We start from the raw sequence: 15909 nt of genomic DNA on the forward strand, positions 1-15909 counted from the left end.
CTGTGCAGGCTGTGGAGGCCAGGCCTGCTGGTCAGCAGGAAAGGGCGCATGGGGATGGAGAGCATGCCATGTTTGCTTAGATGAGGACAGGAAAAAAGTGCAGTGCAGATGAGGAACCAGGAGGGACTGAAACTGGCTTGATGAGAAGACTTGGCACACAGGAGCCTGGGTGTGGGAGTGGAAGATGGGAGTGACTGGAAAGGGAAGTTACAAGAGGGGTCAGGAGTAAAAAGCTGAGGACTTGCTGGCCAAGGAAACCAATAAGAAGTCTGAGATGAGGTCTGGGAGAAGGAAGAACAAACTCCACATCAAACCTGGCATGAAATCAAGATGCCTGAAAGCAGTCATTCCTCTGCTTCCAGCAGGTCTCCTGGGGAAACTCACCAACAGAAGTGTCCTATCCCTTACAATGCTTGTGCTGACCTTGCCAAAAACAACCATATGGTTGCTCTGAGCCAGGTCTGCCAGCTTCTCTGCAGAAGTCTGCCTGTGGCAGATCATAATAGCCTAGCTCTGTTGCTGATCTGTTTGGGCACCGGTGTAGTGCCAGGTCATGCCGTGTCTACTTTTTCTATTTACAGTTTCAAAAATCAGCATAAAAACTGTAGAAAAACATTACTAAAATTGCAAACTCAAGTTCTCCAGACTTAAGGTTGTTTGCCTAACCCCAATTTGATCCTCTTATGCATTATGATACAGTCTTTAATTACTCCTTTAATTACTGTTAACTGGTTACTTGCCTCATTCAGGCATAAGACAAGCTTGCTAGGGGAGATGAATTGGGGTGGCGTAATGTTATCTTTAAGACACCTCTTCCCCCCATCTCATTTGCTGCAGCTTAAGGAAGTAAGATGACCATAGTAGAAAAAAATGCTGCTCTTCTCAGAGCAGGTGAGCTCTGCTCTGAAGCACTAGGTATTACTTCTTCCGTAATTCTGTATAATATTCACGCCAATTCACCTCAGCAAAGTCTTTCACAGGTGGGCAATAATTTTGACATCTTCCTGGGTGCCTGATGTGAAGTCCTGCAAAATACAGAGCCATCACAGATGCCAGGAAGAGAAATGCTTTGAACATAGAAAGTAATGTGCTGTGCTGAGTAAATTGGCTGTTCCACATCCCAAAATTAATGTATGCTTTTGATGTTAATGTCATTGTGTCTCCATACCCCTTCTGCAGAGAGAGAATAGCAATAATACCTTCATCAACATATGGGGGAGGTATTGTGAAAATCAGATTAGTCATTATTTGATGTTTGTGAGGCGTTCTAGTGCTGCTGTTCTGATGAGCAAAGCGGAAAAATACAAGACAAAATTGGTTGTCTTCATTTGAATGGTGGTTAAAGTAAGGCACTGGGCCTTTCAAGGAGAAAGGAGAGAAAAAAAATCTGGAAAAACTACTCTTTTAATCATCACTCTTCTTTCTGAACACCAAATGAAGTGGAAAAAAAGATAGTACATCATATGCCAGGAGTGCAGAAATGAGTTTCTTAATGCAATTCTAGATCTCCTGGCATCTCCTACCAATTGAAAGAGTGCCTGAGTTTGCACCATAATAGGTCTCCATTTACTGACATTTTGGAGGGTTTGTCTCACTGCAAAGCTTGGGGGTTTTTATGCGAGACTGTTGTCTTGCAAATCTGATGATTTGCTGTAGGTTTTTACAGAACTTTGACTCAGTTTCAGGGAAGGAGGAATGAAGAAGCAGAAGAGTGAACTTCTGGAAGCTGAAACCCTCCTTTCCCTGGGTTTGAGCAATCTGTGCTCTTATGAAACCTTTTGAAATCTCATTTGCTGATGTCTTTCTGACCCCCAAAATTATTCTTGTGCAAATGTTGACACCCAGCAGAGATGAAATCATTGACTTGGGAAAACATAGCAAGCTTATCAGAAACTGCAGGATTTCAACAATACACTAGCAACATCAGCCTTTCCTTTTTTTTTCCTTGTATTTTTTAAAAATTGTCTGTGGTTGGCAGATGGTACTGTGAATCAGGTTGTACATAACTGAGGGAGCAGAATATTTTTTTCAGTTCATACAAACCAAAATCCGTGTCACCTATCAAACTGGTTTTATTTTCTGGTCTTCTGCGTGCTTGATATGTTTACTAATTTTGACAGTTTTCATTACACACTCACAGAGCGTATAAGCAGAATAAGAACTAGGTATGTTTCTCAGTTGAATTCAGGCTGTCTGTAAATTTTCTCTGTGTATTTTACACATAGTTCACTGAAATCAAAGGACATCAAAGTTTTCTCCACTGACCACTTGAACTCGGTTAGTTTTCAATTGTTTTTCTGATGATTCTGACACTAAATTTCTGTGATTTGATTGCTGAAAGGAAAAGGATTTAAAAGTGGATGGACAAACTATCAGAAAAATGTTGAGGCTTTGGTCTCCTGTATCATGCCATTAGACACCAGGCAGAACAAAAGGAACAATTACAATCTGTTTATTTGGACATCTGTAGAGCCAAAAGATGCATTAAAACTTGCTTTCACATCTTGGATGTTTAGGGTCACAAAGTAATTCCACAAAGAAAACTGCTTCTAAGGAGTTTGCATAGGAGAAGGGAGCTGCCCTATAATAAACTTGCAAAAAAATCAAAATAGTCTTGTTGGTTCAAAAGTGTGAATTTTGAGCTCTGCTCCTCAAAAGTGAATTTTGGTTTTTTATGTTTTAAATTAAAGGCGTGTCTGAATGTTCATTAGCCCTATGATAAAAGGAGTAGAAATAGGTACAAAATGGCTCTTGTGCAATCTTGTAATTTACCTTTATTTTAAACTGGCTTACACATCTTAATATATTATGACAATCAGAATTATCAGGCCACCAGGAGGAGAGGAGTTTGTTTTGTTAATTGCTCTTGTTAAGCCTAATTACAGAACGGGGTGGAGTGGATGTGAGGGGAGGGAGGAATCTGCTAGCAAGAGGAAATTCTAAAATCCTCGGAGCAGTTCCAGACAGTGTGTGTTGAGGAGCGAGAGCGCGGGTGTGGTGTGGTGTGCATGAGCATGCATGTGTGCGTGTAAAGGTGTGAGAGTGAATGACAGACTTTCCATATGGACTAAAATCCTGAGATGCATAAGCTGGAGGTGGGGAACCTGTGCTGTGTGGACACATGAAGGTACAGCTGAACAAAGAACTGTGCTGTTATTTTCTTTATGAACTAACTCCTTTCTTTTTTTTTTTTTTTTGAAAGGGGGGGGGGCTGGGACATGATGCAAATTACTTACTTTGCTGTTAATTTTTGAGGTTTATATTAGATCGAGTGTTAAAATGGTTTGCTGATATGTTGCGCCATTCTTTGATATTACAGGTTGCCACACGGCTGTGGGTTGGTATCCTAAAGCCCTTTGAAACTTTTTCCTTCTTCCCGGTGATCTTAGCAGAGATGTACTGCTGACAGACTGTGTTATTCGTTTATACTTCCCAATGGAAAGCAAAGAGCCCTTCTGCCCTGCATTATTCCAGCTTGTTTATGTGCCCCACATTACGCTCGTGGCGACTTACTGTGCCTGACCTGCATTGTCAGCCCCCTCCGTTGCCTCGGGAGCCCCCGGCACAGAAGTTTCTGATAAGGCAGTTTCGAACAAGCCAGACGAAAAGTGAATGATTCTATAACAAATCTGTGCTCTTCTCCGGGGTATGTTACCTGACTTGTTTGCTGCCAAGGTGGTTTTATTGTTTTGGCTACTGGGTGGAGGGAGGAGACTAGAACAGCAGGCGACTCACGCTTTTGTTTTGCTTAATTATAACGTACACTTTAAATAAAACCTTTTAGTGCCATGAATTAAATGGCATTGCAATCCTGCACAAGAAGAAAAATGCTACTGCTGTTGTAGCTGACAGCTGAGTGGTTAGATGGCCAGCGTGGGTCTGAGGCTTAGAAGCCCTTTCTTTGCTGGCTGGAGATACTGCTGGGTAAATGTGTTTACTTTTTCCTTAGTATTTATACTAGTTAATGTGTCGCACTAGATAAATCTACTTCCTGAGTCCATCTTTCAGCTTGCTCTCTTCCCTTCCAATTGACAAATGGTTTGAGTTTGACACCGTTTTATCAGTTGAGCCCCTGCTGGGTGCTGCATGCCTGCTTGTTTCTGCTTTACCACGAAAAGTGAATTATCTGCAATATTTTGCTACCATCTAAATAGCAGTTGGCAGGCTTTTCTATGTGAACTGATTTAGCTTTCAGCAAGGGGAGGCTGTTGTCTTTCGCTGTAAAGCCCTGTTGTTGCTCTCCAGGAAAACAAAAGATCCCGGCGCTTTCTGCACCACAATCTGCTGCTGTCCCACTTTCAAGGAGGTGTTTTGTTTGTTGCGGCAGCTTCCTATCTTAAAATGATAAATTGAGCGGACATGTGTGCTGTTTTAAACCACTCTCTCCAGGGCTTTGTGTTCACTTAGGATAAAATGCATGATTTTGTGGTAGGCTCTGGTTTAAACTTGATTTAAATTTGGTTTAAAGATTACAGAGCAAAAGGGAAAGCATCAACATTTCAGCAGTGGTAGTCTGAAGAGGAATAGCTGTCAGAAGAAGAACTCTACTGACTTAACCTCAAGTGGGTTACAAATGCATTAGGGATTCATTAATATTAATAGTGGAATAGACATTTCCTGCTTTTGTTTGACATCTTCCACGCTCTTTTTTTTTTTTTTTACGAGCAACTTGAAATGCAGTTTTAACACTTATTCAAGTTACTACAAGGATGATAAGCTAAAGTTAAACAGAAGGAGACCTCTGGGTGTGTGGGGTTGGTCTCTAGGAGTCCTGGAATTTGGTGCTGTGCCTTAGAGAAAAATTGTGGTAAACTCTTGGGTTAGGCTTTCAGGGCAGTTTGCAAAATGGACCTGCTAGGTACTACTGTAACCAGAATAAACTGTTGTCAAAACAAATTGTTCTATGAGGGTGACAGGAAGGTCACTATCAAAATGGCATAGAAAGGTTATTAGCTGTGTAGATTTCTAAGGTGGAGACGGCAGTGGCTTGTTCACAAGTTCAGGGCTGAAAAAAGAAAATCCAAACCCTTCTTGAGTGTCCAAATATTTTTGATGTTGGCTGAACAGTTCAGTTTGAAAAATAAATAGATTCAAGGTAATTTTTACTTGTTTTCCATCTTCTAAATCCTGTGCTTCACATTTTCATGCTTCTGTTCTGTCATCAGCAGGCTTCCAACATTTCCAAGAAAATAAAAAGGAAATTTGAGAAAAACAGCAAATATCTTTGAGACATAAAGTAAAACCAAGAACGCTGTCAGCACCAAGAGGAAATATGTAATTGCAATGATCGTTTTTCAGCATCACAATTTCACCCGCTGAGCCCTTTAACTAAGAGAATTTGTGACAGTGAAATGAGGCAGGGGCTTGTTTTTTATAGAAAACACAGTTAGGAGTCTTAGTCCATAAAATGTCAAAAGAAAACAGGTAAGCCCCCCCAAAGACCTAGTCTGGCAGGTCTAGTGATGCAGCAGCTACAAATGCAGAAGTGCACGTGAGTTTGGCAGCTCTTACTGATAGGGCAATTTGAATTGTCAGTGTGCGTCTGCTCTACTTGTTGAGCCTAATGAAAAGTACTGTTTAATCACTGGTGTGCCAAATTGACCATGATTAGCTGTTATTGCAGATTAGCGCATTGTCTGGGGCTCCAGAATTATTGATCCGGGTGCTGTGCTCTGGTGTTTTCTGTGCCCTCTATTGTAACCTCTTCTTAATGCTTAGGGGAGAGAAGCAGGAAAGGAGAGTAGGAGGGAAGAAGTCCAGATGGGAAGAAAACAGGTCCTGAAAAGACCACATAGGAACTAGGTCAGGTACTCTGGAGATTAAAGAAGCATGCTTCATCCCTGGACGCAGGAGGCAGGGACAAGTAGCATACAATTACGAGGAATTAGAACGGCAACAAGTAGTGCAGATTTATCAGCTTTAATTGTCTATTGTCAGGACAGAGCCCTTCTTGTAGATCAGGCACTGCCAATGCTTTAATACCTCTAATGGACTCTCTATTGTGGGATTATCTCTCCTAAAGACAATGTACTTCTTAAAACTAGTTGTTTTGGGAGAGAGAGGAAAAAAAAAAAAGTAGCTGCAGCCCTCTTTTTTTTTTCTTTTTCTTCTCTGGTTTGTCACATTCTGCAGGAAGTACTTGAGAGCCCAGTGTTGCTCTTCTGTCAGCAGCGCTATTCCTTCAGGGGAACTGATAGATACCTATTGAACATTAACCCCCTTTGCTCCACCTTCCCCAACGGGCTCCTCCAGAAACAATAGCTGGTTGATAAAGAGCAGATAAGCAAGGACACCGGGCTTAAGAATCTCTCTGCTATCTTTATTTTAAAAGCTTTCCTGGGTTTTGCAAAGTAAACATTACAACATTTAAAGAAGGATAAGGTGTCAACTATTTAATGAGAAGTTGTGTTTAATAGCAGAGGAATTCTTCCCTCCCCCACCCAACACATAGGTATGAAAAGACTGTTATTTCACCACCCTGAGGTAGGAGAGGTGAAGAAATGACAACTGTACTCTTAGAAGATTAAAAAGTGGTCCTTCGGACCAACCCTACCAGATTCCCTAATTAGCTCTAAACATACAGTCACTATTTTGAATCCTTTGGTCCTAGATGCACGGTAGTCACATTGCTAGATCTGTGATAATCTGTGGGTAAATATTTTTATTTCCACCACATGCACTTTGTCATGGTGTGTAGCTGTTGTTTTTGTTAATCTGTTTTGAAACACACTCTGTGGCCAGCTCTTTGTCTGAGAAAAGTGGCGTGGTTCCACCCATGGATCTCACCCTCCTTCTGCTGTGTTCGTCAGCTCCAGGAGATCGGTAAACCCAGAGAGTATCTGAAATGAAAACGGAATTGTGTAGGGGCAGAATCTGAAGTTTCACTATTGTTCATATGACTGTGTCTTACCAGGCAGGTTTAACAGAGAATACCCCAAAAAGTGTCATGACTGCCAAGCAGGGAAGAGACATGAAAGTGTAAATTATGCAGTTAATTCTGAGGTGGCTTCATTATTTCAGTTTGTGAGCTTGTTGTGGGCCTGATACCTGAAATATTCACAGGAGTGAGCCTTCTAATGTATGTATACCACCCTATCCCTCTTCTGTGACAATTTAGAAATCAGCCTTTTTTAAATGAAAGTTTTCCAGAACACACCCTTTTTTTGTCCCCTTGTCACCAGTAAAGTTGGAAAGTGGTTGAAATGGTTTGGCCTGTTGTCATAAATTTTGCCTCAGACTCAGTTGCAATGGATAGAATATTCAAAAGTCCACGTTTGGGATTTGAAAGGTTGATTTTTGTGCTCAGGTTTTCTTGTCCAATACGAACTTAGGTTCATAGAAACATGCAAAGACAATAAAAGTGTTGTTCTATGGGCTTCTGGTTGTCATTCTTACCTTTCCCAAGACCACCATTGCTCAGAAGTGTGATGGGAAGGCTGATGGTAGACAAGAAGGGAACATCTGTGGTCCACCTTCTCACAGAGCCTTCTTGCCCTCCTGATAGCAGGCCCATACAGCCTTGTCTCCTTCTCAAAGTCAAGCCTCAATGAGAGGAAATGGCTGAAGCTTAGTTCTTGCTTCTGTGTGCTGGGAGAATGTTTTTATTCAATTGGAGGAGGATTGTTCTGGCTTATTCGTATGTCATCTGAGCAGTATTTTAATAAGGCCTAGCTGGAAACAAAAAGGGATATGGTATTTTAGTTTGACTCGTTTTTTCTCTTTTTAAGGAAAATTTCTTGAGAGGATAAAACAACAGAAACCAAAAGTGATGTTAAGGCTTGCACTAGACGGTAGCTGAGAGTGCAGCCAAAAGATCAGCTCTTGGTAGTGCTCAGCTGAGACAAAAATAAACATTTGGCGTTTGGAAGTGCTAGGAGGCAATGACCAGGGTGCTCTGTAATTAAAAGCAGTCCCTGAAAGCTGTATGTGTTAATTCAAAAGCCTCCTTGTTACACCACACACCACCCCAAATGCCCTTGCAAAAACCTTCTTGTAGATTCAAGAGCAATTTTAATTTCTCTCCTTATAGGCAATAGCATGCTAAAGTTGTCTAGGGCATACAAAGCCTCTGAGATCATATCTGAAACCTATAGGCTCTGTTTTGCAAAGGACAGGCCAGTCTGTGAGAAGACGCCTGTAACTTTTCCTGTTGCACAGTCACTAGAGTGTGCTGGTCTCTCTCTCTTTGCCTTGAATCTGACAGCAACCACGTTTTCAAAAATGTGGCCCCAAAACGTGAGTGTATATCAGAACTTGAAAGCAAGTTCTTCTTAGTTTGATTTCTCAGTTGGCTTTTAAAAGATGTGCAGTCGTGCAACTACATGGTGTACCTTCTCCAAGTAATGACCACAACTGGTCCCCAAATGTTTACCAGCACAAGGATGCCTACATGCAGGAAGTGGGAAATGGGGGTGGGTCTGGTAGTTACCCTTGATGTGGTCAATCTGCCACTGACCTTGTTTGGGGAAGGGGAAGGGGAGGATGTGAAAATGAGACTCTTCTTTAATCTCTTGTGTGCATTTTATCTCCCCTCCAACTTTCTAAAGAAATTTCATCTATTACAGCCAGCTCCCTTCCCTCCTTCTTCCCCTTACAGCAGGCAGGGAGAACAGCAGCAGTGGCAGCTGAGGCTGAGTTGCGCAGGCTTGTTGTTGAGCTGAAGTGGTGATAGCATCAAAGGAAATGGATGGGGATTTCTGAGATCAGAGCTGTTAGGGCCATTCATGATTTGTTGCCAGGCTGAAAGCTGCTGGAGAGAGAGCTGCCTGAGAAATGCTGATTAATACAGTAATTGAGGTTTTCTCTGAGCGAGAAGGAAAAAAATAAAATATGACTAAAAATGATCTTTTTGAAATGAACAACATTTTGAGATTGCACATTCCAGACAATAGCAGCTGCTGGTACAAACGATTTCTATAAAAGAGCAGCAAACTTCTGGTTGAACAGGGTGTCTTTTTATGTTTCTCTCTTAAGGAGGAAGGTCAGAAGGTCAGTCTATATATTTCTTTAATGGCAGAGTTTCCTTTGTGTTTCTTACTTTAGTATGCATTCTTAACAATTTGTTTCTGTCTCTTTTTCTTGATAAACTTAGTTTTATTCCAGATCAGGCACTATAGGCTAGACCTGCACAGCACTGAAACCCCTTCTCTTGCACTATGGTAGTTCTGGGCTCAGCTTCACTGAGGCACCTGGAGTTAATTTCAGGATAGCCTCGGAGTGTGCCTCAGTGTTATCTGAAGTCCATAGGCTTCACAGGCTGTGCTTGCCTCCTCAGGCTCCAGGGAAAGAGCCACACTGACCTGGGATAGTGGCATCCTCCTGTCCTGAGGAACATTTTACTTCATCTGATCTGATCTAATCTCTGTTTCCTCTTGTTTTCCAGCCCAAAAGCATTCTCAGTTCCTTGAAAAGCAGATTTGCTTTTTTCTCTGCTCTACTTCACATTAAGATCAGTCCCTGAAGGAAACACATCAACCCTTTCTTCTTGCCCCCCCTCCCCTTTTTTGTTTTTCTTTCAAGCTAACAGGGAAGTGAAAAGCTCTGAAACAGCTGCCTCTCGGAGCGAGACTTTTTTTTGGTAAAATAATCACCTTCAGTATGACTACATTGTTTTTCTGTTCTATGCAGTGTGACTCAGCATCAGTTAATTAACCCAATCAAGTAGGCCGGATTTCTCTCCTTTAATGAATGGTTCTTCCTACTTCAGAGCCTTCCTAGACCTCATTTTGGATGTGCCTTCGTTTTACTGGGTATATCCAATTACACTTATATCCCTCAGCCCAGTGCTCAGGCCACCTCTCTTGTGGAATTACGCTGTGGTGGCAGTTAAGCCAGGACACTGACTTGCCAGCAGTTGCCCTACTTATGTCTGCTGCCACGAGCCCTCCCGTGCTAGTGCATACGGAAGGTCTTTACACAGATATGCTATTCTCAGCATCACAGGCCGAAAACGGCAAGTAATCCTTTCCACACGTCTTTTTATCAGTGGGAGGAGGATCAGGTTAAGGGAAAGGGGTTTGTGTATGCCTGTCAGAGAGACAGACAGGCACCCGATTGCATAAAACCTGCTTCACCCCCCCCTCCGCCACTGCTTCTCCCTTTTTCCTGTGAAGAAATACATAACACCCAGATCACCCTACGATATAAGTGATGTATGTTTAAAAGAAGATGTGAAATTGGTTGACAAGTAAAGTGCCTGGAAAGTGATGAGAAATAAGCTTGCAGACATGTGAGAAGAAGGAAAAGTAGTAGAGTTGCCTCACAGTGCAACAGCTAGTGTTTCGCGCTGGGCTGTGGATGGCTATAAATGGAATTGTGCATCACTGTTCCTCTGAGCCTGAGGATGCCTCACTAAAGAGACAGGACCACTGAAGGAAGTAAGGCATCTGGTTGTTCTGTAATGAGAAGCAGGAATGCTCTTAATAATAAACAAACAGGACATTGTATGCCATCATCACAGGATGTCCTTCCTTCAGCCAGCATGCTGACTTGGATCGGAGGGAAAAAAATTGGGTGCAGGGATCTGCTGATTGCTCTGCCAATCCTCCTTCCATCACCAGCATGTTCCTGGATGGTCACTTAGACATTGCGCTGTGCAAGATCTGTGCTCATTTTCTTACCACACTGTGAAGGAGGCAACGGGTTTGGAAATGCTGCCTGCCGTGCCTTGCTGTTGTGAGCTTCCCTGCTGTTGTGAGCTTCCCTGCTGTTATCTAGGGAGACGGGAAGGTTTTCTTTAAGGGAAGAAACAGAAATGTTTTTCCCAGTTCCTTTTACAGGCATTGATTAGAAGGAGGCTCAGGAAAGGGATGAAATCAAAACTCTGAAACTCCCAAATGCGACATCTCAAGTGAAATACTATGATTGTTAGAGTTTGGGAGCAGGCACTTTGAATCGAGTTTTAAATCAATATTCCTTGGGAACTTGAGAGTAATTTTGTTATTTTTTATAATGTTCTATCAAGTCAAACTGCAGAAGAATGAAAGCGGGCATGTGTTGAACTCCGAAGCTTAAAAATAGCACGAGAAACAGTTTTCTAGTAAAAGCTGCCTCAGGTGCGCTCTCCGCGAAGCGCCCGCCCGGCAGACCGCGGCGGCGGGGCAGCGCCGCGGCTCTCCCTGCTGACGTCTGGGTCGAAAGGGAGGAAAAAAAAATAGTGATGTAAAAACCCAACGCGGGTGGGCTGGGCGGGGGCAGGGGCCGCAGGTAGGGTCCCACCTCCCGCTCTGTGGGGAGAGGGGCCGAGGGAAGGAGGGAGGGAGGGGCCGGTGCGAGAGCGCGGGCGGGCGAGCGGCGGGCGGGCCGGGGCGAGCGGAGTGCGCGGCTGTGGCAGGCGGCCCCCCAGCGTTCCCCAGCGGCAAGAGCAGCAGCACCTGTCTGACAGCGGGGGAGGGAGGAGCAGGAGAGGAGCGGCGGCTGGAGGTGTGAGTCAGTCTCCCGGGGACCCGGCCACTGGAAGGAAGGAGAAATGTTTACTCTGTAGAGATGAGCCAGGTTTGCCGCCGCCGGTGGGCTTCGGTGTGGAAACGCGCGCGGACTCTGCCCCGGTAAGGAGCGCGATGCCGTCCCCCCTTCGCACCCGTCTCCACCTCCCCGGCTCCTGCTTCTCGCCCGCCCCGGCGCCCGCGGGACGGAGCAGAAGTTTCCTCGTCGCCTCTCCCGGAGCGAGAGCGCTTCTCTGATCGGCATTAACCCTTTCGCTCCGCCGCGCAGCTGTCGCCACCCTCCCCCCCCCTTCCCCCGCGGCCTGAGTTTCGCTGTTAGTCCCCTCTCCCCATACCACGCCGAGGGTCCGTCGCTGTCGCACCGCTCGCCTCGACCGCACTCGGGACGGGGCGCGGGGCTGGTCCCGCGGCGGCCGCGGGGGGGGCCGCGTGCCGCGACCCCTGCCCCAGCCTCTTCGGGCGTTCCGGCCGTGCCTCCCGGCAGGGGCGGTCCCAGGGGAGCTCTGGGGGTCTCCCCCGAGCGCAAGTCAGTCAGACCTTACCCTCTTTCTGGGAAGATCGTGCAGTTTCAGTCTTCGCGTTTCGTTTTTCCCGGAGGAGGGGTGTGAATTTCGTAGTAGCTGCGTATTCGAAAAGGAAAAATGAAGAGATTTTACACTGGGTTGAACGTCATTCCCGGCTACAGGCGTAGGCACAGATTTTGGTGAGCCTTATGGAAAGAGCCTGACCCCAATACCTGTTCGAGGATAGCTTTGATAACAGTGCTTCTGTCCTGAACAGACTGAGGGGCTGAAGGACTTGCTGGAATTGTCCTGCTAGGCTCATATGTAGTGCTTTGAGGTAGTAATTCTAGTAGGTACCATCAAAATCAAAAGGCATAGAACAGCTTTTTAAAAAATATTTATTTTATTTGTTTCCCCTGCTCCTTTTCTGTTTTAACCCCCAAAAATGTGTTGTAGTGCTTTGTGCAGGGCTCTTGCTGCTACAGTGATGCTGGCAGGATGTCGGCTTTCTCAGCCTTCCATGCCAAAGGATAAGGGGACGTCAGGAGGAGGCGGGGGGGGGCCAGGTTGTTTTGAAAGTTGTTTGTGTGTTGAAAGCCGGTGGGAAAGTTCAGGCTTCCCCATTTGGAAGAGGCAAGGCTGGGTTCCGCTCTTCCAACATGCGCTTTCCATTTTTAGCTTCATTCAGACGCAGACAGCGGCTCCTTTCCTCTTCCTCTCCTTGTTTGTGACACTTTTCTGAGGCAGCTTTTCCACAGGCGACTAAGTGGTCTCACAGCCATGACCCCACGTTTTCTTCAGCACAGAATATTTTTTTCTCTGAAGCATTAAAGAAAGGGTCTGAAAGAGGTAAAGCGGTTGTCAGCCTAGGGATTTTTTCCTCTGTTTTTTTTCCCTCATTATTACCAAGGCTGGCATTTTAAGGCGCTGCTTCAGTCAGAGCAGCTTCGTTTACACTGCTTTTTGGCTATTACTCAACTGTACCAAGTATCCTGCATACGCTTTTAAAGTGTCACAGACAACTGTATTAGTCACGCTGTATCGACGGAAACCACAACACTGAAGGACAATGAGGATTAAAGGCTGTTTTCTTTTTTTCCAGGCTGCTACACAGTGTAGCTCGAACACTGTGAGTTTCAAGGATCTGGTGAAAGGGAGAGAGTGGACAATGAAAATGGACATGGAGGATGCTGACATGACTCTGTGGACAGAAGCTGATTTTGAAGAGAAGTGCACATACATTGTAAATGATCACCCGTTGGATCCCAGTGCTGATGGAGGCACCCTAACTCAGGCAGAGGCTTCCTTGCCAAGGAACTTGACTTTCAAATATGCATCTAACTGCAAAGAGGTAAGCGGCAATGCTCTGGGGAAGGTTGGAGTCAGACAAGGCAAATCACAGTGCTTTGGAAAGTGTGTGCCTGTCTTTGATTCTTTAACACAGACAAACACGCGCCACCCCCCAACAAAAACTGCCCACTAGCTTTTAATATGGGACCCTAATAACTCTTTTAAGAAACTGTGAGCTGGTCATCTGTTGTGTAATATTTTCACTGAAAATTGCAGCCAACCTCCCCCTGAAACTGGTTCTGTACCAATTCGCAAACAGTTAAATTTTCACACAATTTGAACAGCATCTGAATAAGCATATTTAAACTGTGGGGTAGTTCTCTGTGCCAGTTTCTAGACTGCTGTTTGCCAGGACCATTCATTGCCTCTGGCTCAGAGATTAAAGTGCCTCGGTTGTCCAATAAATAGCTTTAAAAAACATAGAGGGGGGAAAAAAAACTAAATTCCTGGAAATGTGTTTAATTATTTCTTTTTGTTTTCTCTTTGGTTATGAAATTGCTTTATTCTTTTCGTGAGCTTGTTGTATTCCTGACTTCCTAAATTCTTAAAAACTCCAGCGGTCTGGTTAAGGAAGTAATGGTAGGACTGTAGCAAGCTTGACAGAAGGGTGGCCATAGCTTAAATTAACTTTTGTTTATCTGGGACAGTATCTTCACTGGTAGCTAGCTGCGTAAGTCTGTCCTATCCTTGTCCCTGGAGTGGGTACATTCTTTGTTGTTGTTTCAGAAGGGCTGGAAAGAAATGAGCCCGGATGAGCAATTTGGTTTTGTGTTTACTCCTTCATATAGAGTAGCTATTATAGCTAGGTGTGATGTTCGGTAGGGTAATAACCCAAAGGACAACCCTTCATTTCTCCTTGTGCTGAGACTTGTGGTATAGCAACTATTACCTGTGCTTCTGCTTTGGCTAAACATACTGACCACAGAGCTGAAAAGAAGAGGTACACTCATCCGTGCCTATCAAATATTTCCTTCCAGAGCAGGTACTTGTTTAATCCTGCGTACAGAAATAGGGCCAGACTCCCAGCTGAAGGGTGTTGACACCGTGGAATTTAGCTTGGCAGTGCCTAATACAGTGCCTAGTAGGTTTGGTAAGAGGTAAAAGCTAAATTCTCTGTAAAATCACTCTTCTCTTCCCATCCGCCCTGCCCTGCAGAACTTTGGCAGAGAAAGGTCATGCTCCAGAAAAAAAGTGTGAAACCTTGCTTTGTGTTGTGGCATTGTTAGATACGTCTTACTTTGGCAAGAGGAGGGAAATAAAGCTGTGACTGTTGTATGATATGAGAGGATTTCTTGGTTGAAGGATGAGCTTGCAGCGCGACAGCTCAGGACGATCCTTGGCAGCCAACTGGTGACTGGTTGCTGAGGCTGCTTGCTCTCTCTGCCCCTGTTGAGTCGTCCTGTTGCAGCTGCAGACATCTGAAGAGCTTTCAAAATTCCCAGCACTGTGTTTGGAAACACCGAGGTGTAATTTCCTTACTCTCTAGCTTAGATCAGTGAATCAGGGTAGGAGGATTGCTGCCATCTCCGCATAAGAGATGGGGGGAGAGAGAAGTTGTTGAAAGATTGTTGGTTCTTCCTTGTAAAATGTGACCTGTGCAGCTCCCTGCTAGTGGGAGTCTGAATATAGGACATCCTCCTTTTGTTCTCCTAAGTTCCCCCCCGGTCTTTTATTTGTGCTGAATTGCACCTACCGTAAGGAGTAATAGGAACTTTCAAACCCTGACTACCTCTAAGGTAGCTCTGGAAGAAAAGGCTGATATGATGCTTTTTTTGCCCACCTTCCGTGAAAACTACTGTTCCCACTGAATGTACGGACAGGTCACTCATTTGCTATTCATCTGAAGGGTGAAGTAGTTGTAGTTGGCATAATCTGCTTGCATTCTAGCAACTTCTGACATGAAACATTGTTTTTCTTTCTGTCTGCCTTCCAAGTTTGATTTTGTTCAGGGGGGTCAGGACTGGATGTGTGTATTGCTCTTTCACATCAGTGTTTATGGGGTCAGTGAGGGAGCCTGATTCTGGTTTTGCCCTCATGGAAAACCACTGGAGTCCTGACAGCTCGGTAGGGTGGGTTTTTTCACTTGCGAAAGGATGAGGTAAGACTTTGGGGGATGCGTGCATGCGTGTTTGCCAGGGGGTTTCAAATGTGAGCTGTCTTCATTGTTAACTTGGGGGAGAGCTGTGGCTTCATCTGGCCTAGAGTTTTAAATGCTGAGTCAGTTTATTGTCAAAAAACATATATAATACATCGCTTGTGAAATGCTAATACTGTCATGATTAGATCATGAAAATCCTAGTGTTGTCATGATTAGTATTGTGTCTCCGGTTGGATCAGGAAAAGTACTGCGTGCCTTCTTAGGAGGGAGGAAGTACAACCGCTGTTATTTGGGGAGGGTTGCTTTTTCTGTTTCTTCTCTTTGCATGCTTTGTGGAGCGAATAGCTCTTCTTTAAAGGTTTATGCAACTTGCAAGGGAGCCCATGACACGTCATCATACTCTTGTTTATTCTTGGATCTTGATCAGGGACTTTTCTGAAGGACACATTTTTTGTTGTGAGTTCACAGAATGTGTCAGCATTTTAAAAAAATGAATTACTACTGCTCAAAACAT

At 44.4% G+C, this 15909-nt stretch overlaps 1 protein-coding gene and 1 long non-coding RNA gene across 5 annotated transcripts in view; one reads left to right on the plus strand and one right to left on the minus strand.

The window, feature by feature from the left end:
* The window catches only part of PRDM1 (PR/SET domain 1), a 56329-nt gene that overhangs the window by 20211 nt on the left and 20209 nt on the right, over window positions 1-15909 (plus strand). The window contains exons 1-2 of one of the 4 annotated variants that reach the window (XM_017830509.1): window positions 11414-11546; window positions 13050-13298. In XM_017830509.1, the coding sequence (XP_017685998.1) occupies window positions 13116-13298 (183 nt within the window). In that variant the 5' untranslated portion in view covers window positions 11414-11546; window positions 13050-13115. Of the gene's footprint in view, window positions 1-11413; window positions 11547-12597; window positions 12797-13016; window positions 13299-15909 lie in introns of those variants that run through there. The other 3 variants (XM_017830480.1, XM_017830486.1, XM_017830472.1) reach the window with 3 other exon arrangements.
* Window positions 6318-12091, minus strand: LOC108504962. Its single transcript, XR_001877328.1, has 3 exons — window positions 11987-12091; window positions 7396-7671; window positions 6318-6839 (listed from the first exon to the last, which is right to left on the minus strand). It is a non-coding gene; the product is annotated as an uncharacterized LOC108504962 (long non-coding RNA).

The sequence above is a fragment of the Lepidothrix coronata genome, unplaced genomic scaffold (genome assembly GCF_001604755.1).
Source record: "Lepidothrix coronata isolate B3197 unplaced genomic scaffold, Lepidothrix_coronata-1.0 Scaffold5, whole genome shotgun sequence".
Taxonomy (NCBI): Eukaryota; Metazoa; Chordata; class Aves; order Passeriformes; family Pipridae; genus Lepidothrix; species Lepidothrix coronata.